Source organism: Piliocolobus tephrosceles, chromosome 6 (assembly GCF_002776525.5).
Source record: "Piliocolobus tephrosceles isolate RC106 chromosome 6, ASM277652v3, whole genome shotgun sequence".
NCBI lineage: Eukaryota > Metazoa > Chordata > Mammalia > Primates > Cercopithecidae > Piliocolobus > Piliocolobus tephrosceles.
The window spans coordinates 125,224,093-125,239,374 of NC_045439.1; the positions used below are offsets into that span (position 1 = coordinate 125,224,093).

Below are 15,282 nucleotides of genomic sequence, written 5' to 3' on the forward strand. Positions count from 1 at the left end.
CCCGCCGCCGCCGCCGCCGCCGCCGCCCGCTCCGCCGCCGCCCGCCCGGGGCTCGTGAGTAGCCGCTCCCCCCACTCCCGGGCCCCCCCGTCCGCCACCCGGCCCCTGCCCCCGGCCCCCTCCCCCCCTCCCGGAGGGGGGGCCCGCTCAGCGCGCCCGGCTCGGAGCAGGTGCAGGGGGCGGGGGCGGGGGAGGGGCGCCGGCTCGGCCCCAAGCAAACTTCGCCCAGAGCTCCTGGGGGGGCGGGGTGGGGGTGGCGGCCTCGGAAGCCTGGAGAGCTGGGGGGCCCCAAGGGAGGGGGGGCCAGGTACAGGAGCTGGGGGAGCAGACACCAAAGGGAAGGGCCAACGGGGGGGATGTGGCGGGGGAGGTGGCGGGTGTCTTTGTAGGGGCCCGAAGGCAGGGCGCGAGGGGCCTGGGGGTGAGGGGCGGCAGAGCCGCGAGCCTGAGTGGATGTGCACCCCCCAACCCCTGGCCCAGGTAGGGCTGGTGGGGGAGGGGGAAGGAGCCCAAACTCTCCGGGAGCACGGGGTGGCGGGGGAGGGGAGAGGATGGGGGGTGCTTCCCTCTTTGCGTCCCAAACAAAGTGTCACAAAGAGCTCGGCCCGCGGCAGCAGCGGAGGCGGCTGTAACTCAGCTTTTGTTCTCCTGGCCGGGGGTAGCTGAGCCTTGGCCTCCCGATCTCCCAACCCTGCCCCCCATCATCCTTCTGGCTTATCTTCCTGGGGAGGGGTCTGAGGTGCTGCTGGAAAAACCTCTTGGGCAGGATTGCAGGTCCTACCCTACTTAGCAATCTATTTCTGGGAGGGGGATTTTCCCAGAGGCTCCCTTGATCACCCCTACGTCCCAGTCTGAGGACTGAGGCTCACGTGGGTGCTAAGACTGACTTTTCTAGGGTCAGCGCTACTTAAGGGGACTTAGGGCTGGCTACATGCCCCCCGTTCCCAAACCCAGGTCCTCCAGAACTTTCAAAATCAAAATCGGGGTTGCGTTAGGACATGCCTCTGGGATAAGATTCCCCATGGTGGGATGGCAGCAGGTGAGCAGGTGTGCCTTCCTCTTGCTTCCTGCTGTACCTTTGGAGTCCATGGCTGAGGTTCCATGTCTCCAACTCAGGAGAGTGAGGACACAGGGAAGGAGGCTTTACCAAGAACTCAGTCTAAAAAGGCTGGTGAGCTGCAGAGTGGAGTGGGTTTGGAGGAGCTATCTAAGCAGTGAGGTTCAGAGGGCCATGGAGAGGAGACCATAAAAGTGAACTACTGGTGTGTGTGTGTGTGATCAAGGTAGTCTTGACTGTAGACCGCCCTACAAGCTCCCTTTCCTTTTAACCCCATCTAGTGCAGTGGTAATCGTAATTATTAGCAGATTCGGGAGGTGTAGGATTCTCGAGAGGGAAAACTGTCGTGTTAGAGGTGACCAGAGGCAGTTACAACTGGACCCCAGAAGTCCTGAACCCTTACTCCTTACACTTTGATCCTAAAAACTTTTGAATCACAAGACTTGAGGGACAGTCTTTGTGTTCCATTTAGCAAATACTTCTATGTACCTGTCCTTGTTGTTTCTAAGTCTTTTCACCAACCATTCTATCCTTCTCTACTGAGTAAGGTTTCGTGATTCACACCCACTTCCCTACCAGCTGCCGCAGCATGTAAGGATAATTGGCCTGTTGCTTTTGAAAGGTTTCTGATACCTATCCCTGGCCCTTCATCCTTATAGAATCCAAATAAGGGCAAGATAACCCCTGATTCCCAGTGGAAATCCCGGTGGAAAGTAGGTCAGTGCTGCTGTCTGGCCAAGTCTTGAGGATGATGTTTAAGGCCTGACTATAGAAAACTCTGTGATTATTGTCCAGGGCTATATATGCATGACCTCGGTTCCAAGGCAGTTCATAGTATCCCAGTCCCTGTCAGTTCTTTCCCCTACTGAGCAAAAATCATGGGATCAGGTATCTGGAACCTGGTTTGATATGGAGATGATTCAGGAGATCTTGATTGGGCCTAGGAAGGTATCTCAGTGAGTTTTGTTGATTTTAGGCCACCTTCTGGGGAAACTTTCCCTGCTGGGGAATTCAGCTTCAGTTTGGGCCTTCTTGTATATCACTCTATTTCTGTTCTGGAAACTGCTATGTGCAAAGTGGTTTATTGTTGTTTTGTTTTGGGATAGGAAGCTTTGCCCTATTCCCACTCTTCTTGCCTCGGATATGAGGCCAGCTTCCTATGAGATTTTGCTGGCTATCCTACAGACAGTTTTAGGAGCCCTAGAATCTTCTCAGAATGAGAGTATGTGCCCATAGGTTAGTCAGCTATGACCATGCAGTATTCCCAGCCCCCCCCCGCCTCCACCATCTGCTTCCTCTGAATATACCAGATTGGCTGTACACCAGGATGTTCCGGGAATCCCCAGGAGAGCAGCAGAATGTGATGGACCCAAATATGATGCCTCAGTAACTCATTCCAGGATGTACAAACTGTAACTGTCAGGATGCTCCTTATAGCTAATTAAAATTCTTCTAGTTACATCTATTTTCTATTAGCTCTTTCTATTTTCAGTGACATCTAAAAGGCCAAAATAATCCCTCTGGTACCACTGGGTTTTTTTCTATGGTTTTCAGATAGGAACGAAAAAAAAATGCTCTAGCTTTTCTGTGTTGTATCTGTGATGCTAAAATGGCAAAGAGCCCCTCTAGCACCTCATAGCTCTATCTATGGTACTGAGGTGGCCCAAGTGGCTTCTGTGGTAGCCCACTGCACTCTCCATGGTACTGAAGGGATGACCATTTGTTTTAACATCTCTCTGGGGTCCAAAAGAGTTCTATGACTTAGAACCACAAACTTTTTTTGAGCAGGAAGGGACTAACAATATAAATTAGTCCAATCCCCTTATTTTACTGATGAGTAAACTGGGAGGTTAAGTGATTTAGTAAGGGTTGTAGGGTTATCAATGTTCAGACTAGGCCTACTATAGCCTTGTACCCCTCAGTCCTATTCTAATTCACCTTTTGTGGCACTATTCAATAAGCCTAGCTAGGCTCTTAGTCGCAGGAAAGGATCCAGAGGATGAGAGTGGGTGCCCTAATTTGAAGCTACAGAAATACACATATTGATAGTGGAGGTTGTCTAGTGACCCTTGGACAAGGACACTTTGTTAATTATAATAACTGCTAATAATAATCCTATAGCCCAGATTCCACATGTAACAGGTACCTGCCCCTTCATGGAGTTTTACCACATCCACTAAATGTCAAAAATTAAAGAAGCCTTGGACCTCCAGAGCCTTTTCTCTCTGCTGACAGGCAGGTTGACTCCTGGCCCAGTTCTTTTCTATTAAAGATCCTTAAGCAAAGTAATGCTTGCATCTTTTTCTTTCTCAGTAACCCATTTCAGTTTCGTGATGCCTATTGTAAGGAAGTTCTTTATATCTCAAATATTCTTTCTTAGACAAAAAATAAATAAATAAATATGGTTAGGCCCACATTCATTTAGCCTTGACCAGATACCATTCTCTATATGAGGCAGAAAGGTAGAGTAGATGACTCCTGGTCATCCTCCCAGGCCTATTTCCATGAATCTTGATTCTGGGGTTTCTTCTAAGTCCTCATGCTAAACTCTGCAGCTTAGGATCAGCACCCCCCACCCCCCATCCTCTTCCTCTCAATGATCTCCTTCCCCAGCACTGGAGCTCTGCAAGTCCCAGGCCTAGGGAATTTTAGCCTGGAGAATTTTAACCCCTTCCTGCTCAGAGCATGTGCTGAGTCCCTATCTGTGCAGATGGCCCAGCCCCGCCCCCCGTCCCTCACTCCAGCCTCTTGAGCTCAGAGCCAGTGTAATCCTCCTCTTGTGTGAGGGAGCCTCTCCCCTGCAGAGAGGAGGAAAGCCTGCCTCGGAACAGCCCTGGACAAAGGGGCTCAGATGCCCCATCATACTGCAGGCTCCAAGGTTTGAAACAAGGGGATGAATCCTATACGGTATTTGCAGTTTTTAGCCCCTTCCCCAGGCTAGCTGTGCCCCTTAACTTCCACTCCTCCCCCAACTCTCTCTTCATTCCCTCTCCCTCTGGCTCCCTCCCCCTCATGCCCCTCCCCCTCTGTCTGTCTTCAGACTCTGCTGCTGGGAGGTGTTTCTCTCCCATGCATGAATGAGTCTCTGTAATGAATGGAAATGAATGGATCAGGAATCCAGGCGGAGGGAGGGAGAATGAGGGGGGAAAGACAGAAAGACAGGGTAAGGGCAGAAGGAAGCACTGTGGAACCTGGAAGGATGTTTGGCTGGCTGGTCAGTTAGGGGTCTCAGAGCAACTGATCCCATTTGGATAACTGGGGAGCATGGCAAGCCCACCCCATTTGCTCACCACACTGCATAGCCCAACCTACATGGGAGAGGGGCATACTGTGATGGTCTTCCCCACCGCCAGGGGGTGGGGTGGTAGCTGTGGTTTTTCTGGACCATGCATTTAAAATGTAGAATTTGGGGAAGAAATCTGGATTATCTGGGAGGCTTGTAGGCTTGGCAAATCAAGAGGTACAGTTTTTGAGTACAGCAGCCCCTTCGTGCCTCAAGATGCAAGTAGGGAGAAGGGATTGGTTTTGGGAATACAGAGTGCTGAGAGTCTGGGGGTAGGGAGTGACTTTACTGCTGAAAACTAGGGCTCATCTTTTCCTCCAAATCTGTCTCTCTTGCTTTAGCTCCACAGCACCTGTTGCCTTCATTAGCAGCTTTTCCTCCTCTTCCCTGCACTCCCCAGAACCAAAGAATGTGAAGGGGGTCCATGGAGGTGAGTGAACCTCTGGCTTCAACCTACAAGTACCTACAACTGTATACTCCTTCTCCTGCCTACCTCTCTCTCTCTCTTTGACCTCCCATTATTAGAAGTTAACTCCTTGGTCCTGACATCTCGATTCCCATACACCCCACCCCCAACTTCCCGAGGTGAGTAGCACTGTGTGTTCCTAGTTCAGGCCCCAGTCCACCTTCCCTTGTGTTGTCCTGGCCCTCGAGGTGACGGCCTTTCTTCCTTTACAGCTCTACCTTCACCCTTTGCTCTACGCAGATCTTTCTCCACAGGGCTCACGTCCCCGCGCCCCGAGCGGCCACTTAGCGCCGTCGCCGCCGGCTTTCGACGGCGAGCTGGATTTGCAGCGATACTCCAACGGGCCAGCCGTGAGCGCAGGGTCGCCCGGGATGGGAGCGGTGAGCTGGTCTGAGAGTCGTGCAGGCGAACGGCGCTTCCCCTGCCCTGTATGCGGGAAGCGCTTCCGGTTCAACTCTATCCTGGCTTTGCACCTGCGGGCGCACCCAGGCGCCCAGGCCTTCCAGTGCCCACACTGCGGCCACCGCGCGGCGCAGCGGGCTCTGCTGCGCTCGCACCTGCGCACACACCAGCCCGAGCGCCCACGTAGTCCTGCTGCACGCCTGTTGCTGGAGTTGGAAGAGCGCGCGCTACTACGCGAGGCTCGACTGGGGAGAGCCCGAAGCTCAGGGGGCATGCAGGCCACCGCTGCCACTGAGGGCTTGGCGCGGCCCCAGGCTCCTTCATCGTCCGCCTTCCGTTGCCCCTACTGCAAAGGCAAGTTTCGCACCTCGGCGGAGCGCGAACGCCACCTGCACATCCTGCACAGGCCCTGGAAGTGCGGCCTGTGCAGTTTCGGCTCCAGCCAGGAGGAGGAGCTGCTGCACCACAGCCTGATGGCCCACGGGGCTCCCGAGCGCCCCCTGGCGGCCACCACCGCTGCGCCTCAGCCTCAGCCTCAGCCTCAGCCTCAGCCTCAGCCTCCACTCCAGCCCGAAACTAGATCAGTCCCGGAGCCGGAGCCCGAGCCCGAACGTGAGGCAACCCCAACCTCAGCTCCTGTCGCTCCCGAGGAGCCCCCAGCACCTCCGGAGTTCCGCTGCCAAGTGTGCGGCCAGAGCTTTACACAGTCTTGGTTTCTCAAGGGCCACATGCGTAAGCACAAGGCCTCCTTCGATCATGCGTGTCCGGTGTGCGGCCGCTGCTTCAAGGAGCCCTGGTTCCTTAAGAACCACATGAAGGTGCACGCCAGCAAGCTGGGCCCACTGCGTGCCCCGGGGCCTGGCTCCGGGCCTGCCCGGGCCCCCCAGCCTCCTGACCTCGGCCTGCTGGCCTATGAGCCGTTGGGCCCAGCGCTCCTCCTGGCCCCAGCGCCCACCCCGGCCGAGCGCCGTGAGCCCCCGAGCCTCTTGGGCTACCTGAGCCTGCGAGCTGGCGAGGGCCGGCCCAACGGCGAGGGTGCTGAGCCCGGGCCCGGCCGCAGCTTCGGAGGCTTCCGCCCGCTGTCCTCTGCTCTCCCGGCCCGGGCTCGCCGGCACCGTGCAGAGGAGCCGGAGGAAGAAGAGGAGGTGGTGGAGGCCGAGGAGGAGACCTGGGCCCGGGGCAGGTCGCTGGGCCCTCTGGCTTCCCTGCATCCGCGCCCGGCTGAGGGACCGGGGCACTCTGCCCCTGCTGCTGGGGCCCCGGCAAGATCGACCACCACGCAGGGTATGTAGGGACCCTCCGCTCTCCGGGTACGCCGCGTCCTCCTCTGACTTTTACACCGCCACTCCCCCATAGCTTCCTTTTTAAAATAACTTATCTTTTATTTCTTCTGAGTTTTTTTGTTTTGTTTTTTTTCCTGGAGGCTTTGCCATCATTTGAGAACACTTGACTCTTCAGTCACAACAAATCTAACCCCTCAGACTTTTGTTTCCTTCTGGACTCCTAGGGGAAGCAGCCCCATGGGGTGGGTGTGGGGTGGGTATGGGGTGGGTGCGCGGGACCTGGACAGGGTGTAGGCCCCCGCTGACTTCCTCTTAATATATATGTTGCAGAAGAGAATGGGCTGTTGGTTGGAGGGACCCGGCCTGAAGGGGGCCGGGGTGCCACCGGCAAGGATTGTCCCTTCTGCGGAAAATCTTTCCGCTCAGCACATCACCTCAAAGTGCATCTGCGAGTGCACACAGGTGAGGGAGGCAGCTTCCGGCGTGGAGAGGGGACTGGGGGTCGGGCAGAAAGGCGAGGGCTACCGAAGCACCGGGAGGTGAAGTTTGTTCCGAAGCCTTCAGTTTGGCTGGATGAGATCACTTGGGAAATGCTCCTTTATTAAATCGAAGTGGGTGGGAGACGCAGTGCCCTTTCTTGGTTCTGAGAATGAGGTCTCTAAATTGGGCGAAATTCGGGTGGGTGCGTGCAGTGATCGTGACCCCGTTACCCTATTGCACCCACTTTCCCCAGGCGAGCGGCCCTACAAGTGTCCGCACTGCGACTACGCGGGCACCCAGTCCGGCTCGCTCAAGTATCACCTACAGCGCCACCACCGGGAGCAGAGGAGCGGGGCCGGCCCTGGGCCACCCCCGGAACCACCGCCTCCTTCCCAGCGGGGTTCAGCCCCGCAATCTGGAGCCAAGCCGCCTCCACAGCCTGCGACCTGGGTGGAGGGTGCCTCAAGCCCCCGGCCTCCTTCTAGCGGTGCTGGGCCGGGGTCCCGTCGGAAGCCCGCCAGCCCTGGGAGGACCCTGCGCAACGGGCGAGGTGGTGAGGCCGAGCCCCTGGACCTGTCCTTGCGGGCAGGGCCGGGAGGCGAGGCCGGGCCGGGGGGTGCCCTCCACCGCTGCCTCTTCTGCCCTTTCGCCACTGGAGCCCCAGAGCTCATGGCCTTGCACCTTCAAGTGCACCACAGCCGCCGGGCTAGGGGCCGCCGGCCACCCCAGGCTGACGCGTCCTCGCCCTATGCCCGAGTACCATCAGGAGAGACCCCTCCCAGTCCTTCGCAGGAAGGGGAGGAGGGCTCCGGGCTGTCCAGACCCGGAGAGGCAGGGCTAGGGGGGCAAGAACGGTAGTGAGCCCTCAGGGGCGATTAGCTTAGTGAGCTTACCCCGCCGGAGCGGGGGAGCGCTAGAGGTAGTTGGGTAGAGAAGCCAGCAGGGGGCAGCGTGGGACCCATATCCCAGCCCCAGGCGGACCAGAGGTGGAAGGGGCGGCGGGCGTAGGAGGGTGGGCTGGCGGTACCCACCCAGCCCAAGGGAGTCACAGTGCCTTAGAAGTGGCAGAGGTGAGGGTCAAAGAACGGGGTCCCTGGGCTGGCAGAGAGGGTTTGTGTCCCTGTTGAGGAGCCACTCTGCCAGTCTTTGCTGGTCCATAGGCGTGAGAGTTTATTTTTGTACAAGGGGTGAGGGTGGGGAGCACTGTACCCTTCTAGCCCCATCAGGGGCCCTGTAGACGTCGCTATTTTTGGTACGATTCCTGTCATCCCTGTTGCAGAGTCGTGTCCCCAATAAACAGGTGTCGTGAGGCACAGGGCCCCGTGTCTGTCTGCCTACCTATGTCCTGCTCCTCTCTTTGGGCCCTTCTGTCAGGAAATAATCACCTCTTCAGATATTTAGTTATCACCCAAAGAGTTTGACAAGAGATGCAGAATATTGGATTTCACCCCCAGGTTTCAATGCAGCAGCTCTGATGGGGTCCAAGAATTAGCATTTAACAAATAGCCAATCACGTTCTCACACACTGTGGCCTGAGGGCCTCATTTTGAGAACTGCTGGACGGTGCTGGATCCCCATTTGTCTGTGACCAGTTCAGCCTCAAGGAGTAGGTGCTGTGTGGGAGAAGGAGCCTCAGAGAGTGTCTGGAGCCTCTGGGAGCCACTGTGGAGGAGACACATTCTCCCAGGCTCACACATAGTCAGCTCTGGGCCTGGGAAGGGTACAGGGGACCTTCCAGTCTTGGTTTTATTTTCTGTGTTCTAGTTAAGGGCTGGTTGAGGGAAAGTGCTCAAGTTATTTATCACCTTAATCCAGAGGACTACTCTAGCTCCTTGGAGGCAAAGTGTGAGTAAATACATTTAATATAACAATAGTATTATAATAACAGTAATTACATATATAAAGTCTACAGTTCCCTGTTGCACCCTCCTATTATATAGTTTGCATAGCTTCATTTCTTGTGACACCTCAGAATGGAGTCACCGGGAACTCCAGTTGACCTGGCACAGATGATTCTTCTCAGGGAAAGTCAAGGGGTGAGAAAAGAGGAGAACATGGGCTGCCAGGGAGGGCTGGCATGGGAGTGATGTCCTGGATACAGTGGCCCAGGATGGGAAAGCACTGGAAGAGGGGTAACTTCCCCACCTCCAGGGTATGAAGGCAAGCAATGTGGCTGCTCTGGCTCCTGCAGGAGAAGGCACCAAGCTAGGGGGACTAGAGATAGTGATGGCAGGGCAATACTCTGGTCCTTAGACCTCCTCTGTGTCCAGGAAGCAGAGGGAAGAAATTCAGTGATCGCCCAGTGCTCCATTATGCCCCACTGCCATCCCAGCCCAAAGTGTGCTGAGAGGAGAAGCTGCAGGCAAGTTCTGGATCTTCTCTAGAAGCCAGGAGAGAAGAGGGAGATGAGTTGGGAGAGGGAAGAAGCAGACTCCCGAGTAGCTGGGGACAGGAAGGAAGGCACATGCAAGATGGAAGGAGTGTTGGATGTGGTAGAAATTGGGGATGCTGACTCACCCAGGTCACAGAGGCGTGGTGGGGTCGCTCAGGGCTCGAGCATGGCTCTGGGGGGAGAGAAACTACAGTGAATTTAGGGACATATTTCTTGTCTTTCTCTCGCTTTCTTTCCCTCCATCCCTCCCCACAAGCCTGTCAATTCGTCTCTCTTTCCTACCCAAAGTCCTTGAATTTTGCTATTTACTTTTATTTTTTTAGAGACAGGTGCTCACTGTCACCCAGGTTGGAGTGCAGTCATACAAATGTGGCTCACTGAAGTCTCAACCTCCTGGGCTCAAGAGATCCTCCTGCTTCAGCCTCCTGAGTAGCTGGGACTATAGGTGTGCACCCCTCAAAAGTTCAGCTAATTAAAACTTTTTTTTCTTTTTTTGTAGAGATTGGGTCTCACTATGTTGCCCAGGCTGGTCTTGAACTCCTAGGCTTAAGTGATCCTCTCAGCTGAGCCTCTGAAAGTCTGGGATTACAGGTATGAGCCACCTCACCTGGCCTGAGTTTTGCCATTTTAATCCAAGTTCAAGCCAGGCCACTGGCATTCTCCCCTTTCCATCCGCCCCAGCACTATACTCCTTATTTAAGATCCCTTTTAACCTGTGACCTTGATGCCTCTTAGCCAGGTCCCGGGGAGAGGAGAAAGGTAGACAAGATAATAAATCCAGTCTGTAGCCTCAGATAGGAGCACAGGTTCACAGTTTTCCCCCAACCCCCCTGGGGTTGAAAGATCAGAAAAGCCCACCCAGAAAGCAGCCAAAGAGATCACCTCGTTCCCAGCCTCATTGTAGGAACTTACCTGCCGGGATAGCCCTAAGATCCCTCGACTGGCCAGGGTGGGAGTGCTGCTCCCAGGGTGGGGGGGTTGCAGGCTGGGACTGTTTCTTGGTCCTGGGGACACATCTCCAGAAGAGTCAAGTGTTTCTGGGGCTGAAGGGGAAGCTAGGGTGAGAGCAGAGTATAGAATCCCTCCAGATTACCTTAAGCAACCAAGCTGCTCCATCAGGGAAGAAAAAGCTCCATAGCAACAGGAAGCTGTAAGTCACCATAGCGATCCAGTTGCAAGGGAACCCCCTACCAAGAGGCAGGAAATTGCCAGCAGCATCATTAGAGCAACCAGGGAAGAAGCGACAGGAAACTATAAGGATTGCCGTGGTGAACCAAGAGGGTACAACAGGAAGCTGAGGCAGTTTCCATAGAAACCCAAGGAGGGCTAGAGAGAGAGGTACAGAGGAAGTGCTTCTTAGCAACAGGCTGTTGTAAGCATCACCCTAGCAACCAGACGGAAGGTTCTTTTAGCAGTGGGGAAGCTGTACATAGTTGTCATGGCAACTGGGCTACTTGGCTAGAAAAAGGAATTGCTCAGCAGCAAGCAGCCTGAACATCACCACCATGACCGAGCTGTTGGGAGCCACCCCTTGAGAGGTGCCTCACCCAGGGAAATTTGCTTGACGTCCAGATCCCAGGCCTCCTCCTCGACGCGGGCAGGCAGGGAGCAGGCTCCCGGCGAAAGGCCGGGAAGGGAGGGGCCGGCATGCTCAAAGGATGACACGGCCACGGAGGCCCGGGTGCGGGCGGCTGCAGAGAGTGGGGAGTGGGGGGTGGGGTGCTGGTGTGGGAAAGCCCTTTTGGCTCCCTGGAATGACCCTCAGTCTCACAGAGGGCCTCCCAGCCAGTCCCACTGATTTGGGAACGAGATGCCCTTCCTGACTTTCCACCACACCTCCCCTTTGTATCCTCATTGTCAAGGTCTTCACTCCTGGGGGCCACCCCCCAGCACCCTGGCCCTCACCTCTTCCAGTGAGCAGGGCACTCAGCGTCCGCTCCCCAAGGGCTTTGATGTCCAGGAAGGGTTTATTCCCAATGCCCATGGACACCATCTGCTGCACTCGGAGCTCTGGGGAATAGGGACACTTGTTACCAACTTCTTCCTGCCCTTCTCTCTAGCCCTAGCACGTCATGGTTTACTTTTGTGGTTTGTTTTTGTTTTTGTTTTGCTCCTTTCCAACCCTCATTCCTCCCTTTCATTCCTCTCGTGTCTCTTTTTACTCCTCCTGTTGACTGTCACAACATGGATGGCAATGATGGTGTGACTTCCTCCTCAGATATCTGGCTCTTCTCTCCAGTATGTTGCATCCTGCCCATTCAGCCTCCCAGCTGCCTGATTTCTACTCTGCATCTTGGGTATTAAGAGCAAAAAAAAGGCCGGGCGCGGTGGCTCAAGCCTGTAATCCCAGCACTTTGGGAGGCCGAGACGGGCGGATCATGAGGTCAGGAGATCGAGACCATCCTGGCTAACCCGGTGAAACCCCGTCTCTACTAAAAATACAAAAAAACTAGCCGGGCGAGGTGGCGGGCGCCTGTAGTCCCAGCTACTCCGGAGGCTGAGGCAGGAGAATGGCGTGAACCCGGGAGGCGGAGCTTGCAGTGAGCTGAGATCCGGCCACTGCACTCCAGCCCGGGCGACAGAGAGAGACTCTGTCTCAAAAAATAAATAAATAAATAAATAAATAAAAGAGCAAAAAAAAAAAGCAAAACAAAACAAAAAAACCCTCACATTTTTACATACTTTTACAGTTTAGAAAGTGCTTCCATATATTTCACCTTACTTAATTATCCCTATTACACTAAGATGAAGACATTGCTATTTCATTTTTTCAGATGAGCAGAATGAAGTTCAGAAAATTAAAACCAGGGTAAAACCCAGCAAAAAGTCAAAAATAAAAACAAAACTAACAAAAAAACAAAACTAGTCCAGGTCACACAGCAAGTAGCAGCAGTTCTTAAATCCAAGTGAGTGGTTTCTCACCTTCTTTTTCCAGCCATTTGCTTTATTAAAAAAAATTTTTTTTTAATCCTTTAAAGACAGAGTCTTGCTCTGTCACTCAGGCTCCAGTGCAGTGGCACCATCATAGCTCATTGTACCCTTGAACATTTGGGCTCAAGTGATCCTCCTACCTCACCCCTCAAATAGCTAGGACTATAGGTGCACACCACCATGCCCAGTTAATTTTAAACTTTTTTGTAGAAACGGGGTCTCGCTATGTCCCCAGGCTGGTCTTGAACACCTGGCCTCAAGCAATCCTCCCACTTTGGTCTCTCAAAATGCACTGGGATTACAGGCGTGAGTCACTGCACCTGATCCCTACTTGCTCTTGCTTCCTTGAAATTTGCCAGCTTTCTTTTTCTTTTTGGTATATCTTAGGCTTATTTCTACCTCAGTAATTCTCTCAAGCCAAATCTTGAATCTTTCTTATAAGCCATTCTTTCTTCATCCTATAAACTGTCTTCCCAAGCAGTCCACATACTCTCCAGAAAACTTCCTGCTATAACCCTGACTCCAAGCACCCTGTTCCTCAGCTCTGCCCAGTACCCTTGTTGTGGGCTGCCTGTCTCCACAGCAGCTGGGCAATAGAACTTGTCCACTTGAGTTTGATCTCTGGTGAGGTTGCCTGCAGAGTATATGCCTCTCGTGCACGCCGCCGCCGAAACCACAACTCGAAGCAGAGTCCGCTGTCCCCGATGTTTTCTGTCAGCCCCATGTCAGCAGTCTGAGGAAGAGCAGAGGGCAGTGGGTGAAGACAGAGCAAGTCCTGGCTGGGTGGCGCCACATGGCAAGCACTGGGCTTAGCCTGGCATCTGATAGATGTTCAGTAAACGTTTGCTCAACACCTATCATGTGCCAAGTGCTCTACATTTAGTCTTCACAACAACCGTAATTTACAGAAGGGGAAATGAGGCCAGAAACATGAAGCAACTTGCACAAAGGCTTCTCATAGCTTATTAGAGCTGGAATTGGACCCAGGCCTTTTCCTCTGTGCTATACTCATGCAGGGGGTACAAAGTCTAGAAACCCTTAGAATCCACTCCACACTGCCTGATCCAGGACCATAGGTTGCTATAAATGCTTATCTGGATATCAAGGCTGTTTCCCTAAAGCAAGGCCTGCCTCTTCTTGGATTCTTTAGTCAAAGTATAGTGTGCTTTCTCCTCATGCCCTAGGAACCAGCCCTAATTCCAAAGGCATGTGTGTCCTTAGTGGGAAAGTTCCTCTTCCAGTCTGGTTTGGAATGCCTCCTAAGGCTTCTGCATGAATGATAAGGAAAACGTCATGAAGTAGACCAATGACAGGGACTTCCAGCATCCCCTGACACCCTAACTTGATGGTCGATTACGAGCCAAAGCCTATTCTAGATGATGCAGATTCTCAACCTGTGTTGGGGTTGAATTTCCAGAACATCCTGAGTTCTCAAGAAGAGAATGACTTTCTGTCACCTCCACCACTCACTCCAGGAATTGTACCTTAAAGGCCTGCTTGTAAACAAACATCTCTGACCCTCCTTCAGGGCCCTTGAGCTTGCTGAACAGGAGGAGATGCTCAAAGAGAAAGACATGGCGAAGGCACTTCTTTCGGCCACAGATGACAGTGAAGGGGTCTCGATGCAAGAGCTGTCCCTGCTCCTTCAGATCTATCTGGAGAAAGGAAAAGCAAAGGTGGTTGGCCCAGGGGCCCTTTGTTTGTATTTTACAGGGAGCAAAAATAGATTTATAGGTCAAGGGGCCTAACGCACTGGTTCTCAGGCAGGGTCAGGAAGTCAGGGAAGCCCTCAGCCTAGAGTCCATCCACTGGTCACCATGCACAGCACACCCAGCTGAGCAGCACAGCTCTGTTTCTGAAGATGGCAAGGTGCACTGCATAGTAGGGTTTATAGCCGCCTGTGGGGAAGCCTTTGCATGCTGGGGATCCAGGAAGAGAATCAGCAAAGAACTGAAAGGGAAATAGGTCTATTCCAGAGGAGGATATAGGATTCCAACATGTTTTGGAACCTCAGGGCTGGAAAAAGACTAGGTAGACGAGATAAGGTATGTGTTGAGTGTTGAGGTGCAGGAGGAAGTATAGGGCAGGTGGGGAAAGATAACTAGGAAAGGAACGGGAGAGTACAAGGCGGATGTAGGAACTTGGGATGTTCGGAGGACATAGCTTCTTTATTTACAAATGAGGAAAGTGAGGCCCAGTGAAGTTCAGTGACTCAATCAAGGCCACCCAGCTGGTTAGAAATTAAAGCCTGGGGCCCTCTGACCTGGAGCCTGGTTCTCCTGTCACCAACCTACATGGCTTCTGAGGCCAGGGCTGGGCTGTCTGAGCAGCAGTGACTGGAGCCAGGGCCTCACCTCACAGCCACGCACCGCCTCCACAGCCAGCAGGTCTCTGCCACGGGCCTCTTGTTCCCGGAGCAGCTGTACAGCAGCCCCAAGGGCCTGGCGCTCAGAACTCAGCTCAGGCCCAGCTTCCCTCAGGAGCTCCTCCAGGAGCCGCCCATACCGAGCCAGCTGTTCCAGAGGCTGCTGCAGGGCCCGGGGCAGGTAAGGTCCAGCCTCCATGGAGCCCTAGGTTGAGGAGGACACAGACAGGGATGAGGGGAGGGCTGGAGCTGGAGCCTCTGGGGGCCAAGCTCAGGGGGTGGGGGGTAGGTGGGTGATACCCTAGGCTTTTGGGTATAGATGAAGCCCAGATGCTCCCTAAAGTAAGGCAAAACCCTTCCACCTGGAAAGAAAGCAGGTGGGGGCCTGCAGGCCAGCAATCATCATCTATATCTTGAAGGGAAATGGAACAAGAATCAAAATAGTAATCTCCTGTACTCTCTGGCTTTGAACTTTTTTTTTTTTTTTCTCCTGAGATGGAGTCTTGCTCTATCGCCCAGGCTGGAGTGCAGTGGTGTGATCTCGGCTCACTGCAAGCTCCGCCTCCCAGGTTCACGCCATTCTCGTGCCTCAGCCTCCTGAGTAGCTGGGACTACAGGTGCCC

At 54.0% G+C, this 15,282-nt stretch overlaps 2 protein-coding genes across 5 annotated transcripts in view; one reads left to right on the plus strand and one right to left on the minus strand.

Moving 5' to 3' along the window:
• Positions 1-8,312, plus strand: part of ZNF219 (zinc finger protein 219) — a 14,877-nt gene extending 6,565 nt beyond the window's left edge. Inside the window, exons 1-5 of one of the 3 annotated variants that reach the window (XM_026446947.1) lie at positions 13-54; positions 4,682-4,770; positions 5,061-6,492; positions 6,822-6,953; positions 7,225-8,289. In XM_026446947.1, coding sequence (XP_026302732.1) covers positions 4,765-4,770; positions 5,061-6,492; positions 6,822-6,953; positions 7,225-7,829 — 2,175 coding nt within the window. In that variant the 5' untranslated portion in view covers positions 13-54; positions 4,682-4,764 and the 3' untranslated portion in view covers positions 7,830-8,289. Of the gene's footprint in view, positions 1-12; positions 55-4,681; positions 4,771-5,060; positions 6,493-6,821; positions 6,954-7,224 lie in introns of those variants that run through there. The other 2 variants (XM_023230399.1, XM_023230398.2) reach the window with 2 other exon arrangements.
• ARHGEF40 (Rho guanine nucleotide exchange factor 40) overlaps positions 8,117-15,282 on the minus strand; it is a 20,438-nt gene continuing 13,272 nt past the window's right edge. Inside the window, exons 16-23 of one of the 2 annotated variants that reach the window (XM_023230396.1) lie at positions 14,649-14,864; positions 13,779-13,949; positions 12,850-13,027; positions 11,269-11,373; positions 10,911-11,054; positions 10,276-10,406; positions 9,489-9,535; positions 8,117-9,351 (exon numbers count right to left, since the gene is read on the minus strand). In XM_023230396.1, the coding sequence (XP_023086164.1) occupies positions 9,494-9,535; positions 10,276-10,406; positions 10,911-11,054; positions 11,269-11,373; positions 12,850-13,027; positions 13,779-13,949; positions 14,649-14,864 (987 nt within the window). In that variant the 3' untranslated portion in view covers positions 8,117-9,351; positions 9,489-9,493. The remainder of the gene's footprint in view (positions 9,352-9,488; positions 9,536-10,275; positions 10,407-10,910; positions 11,055-11,268; positions 11,374-12,849; positions 13,028-13,778; positions 13,950-14,648; positions 14,865-15,282) is intronic. The other variant, XM_023230397.2, reaches the window with a different exon arrangement.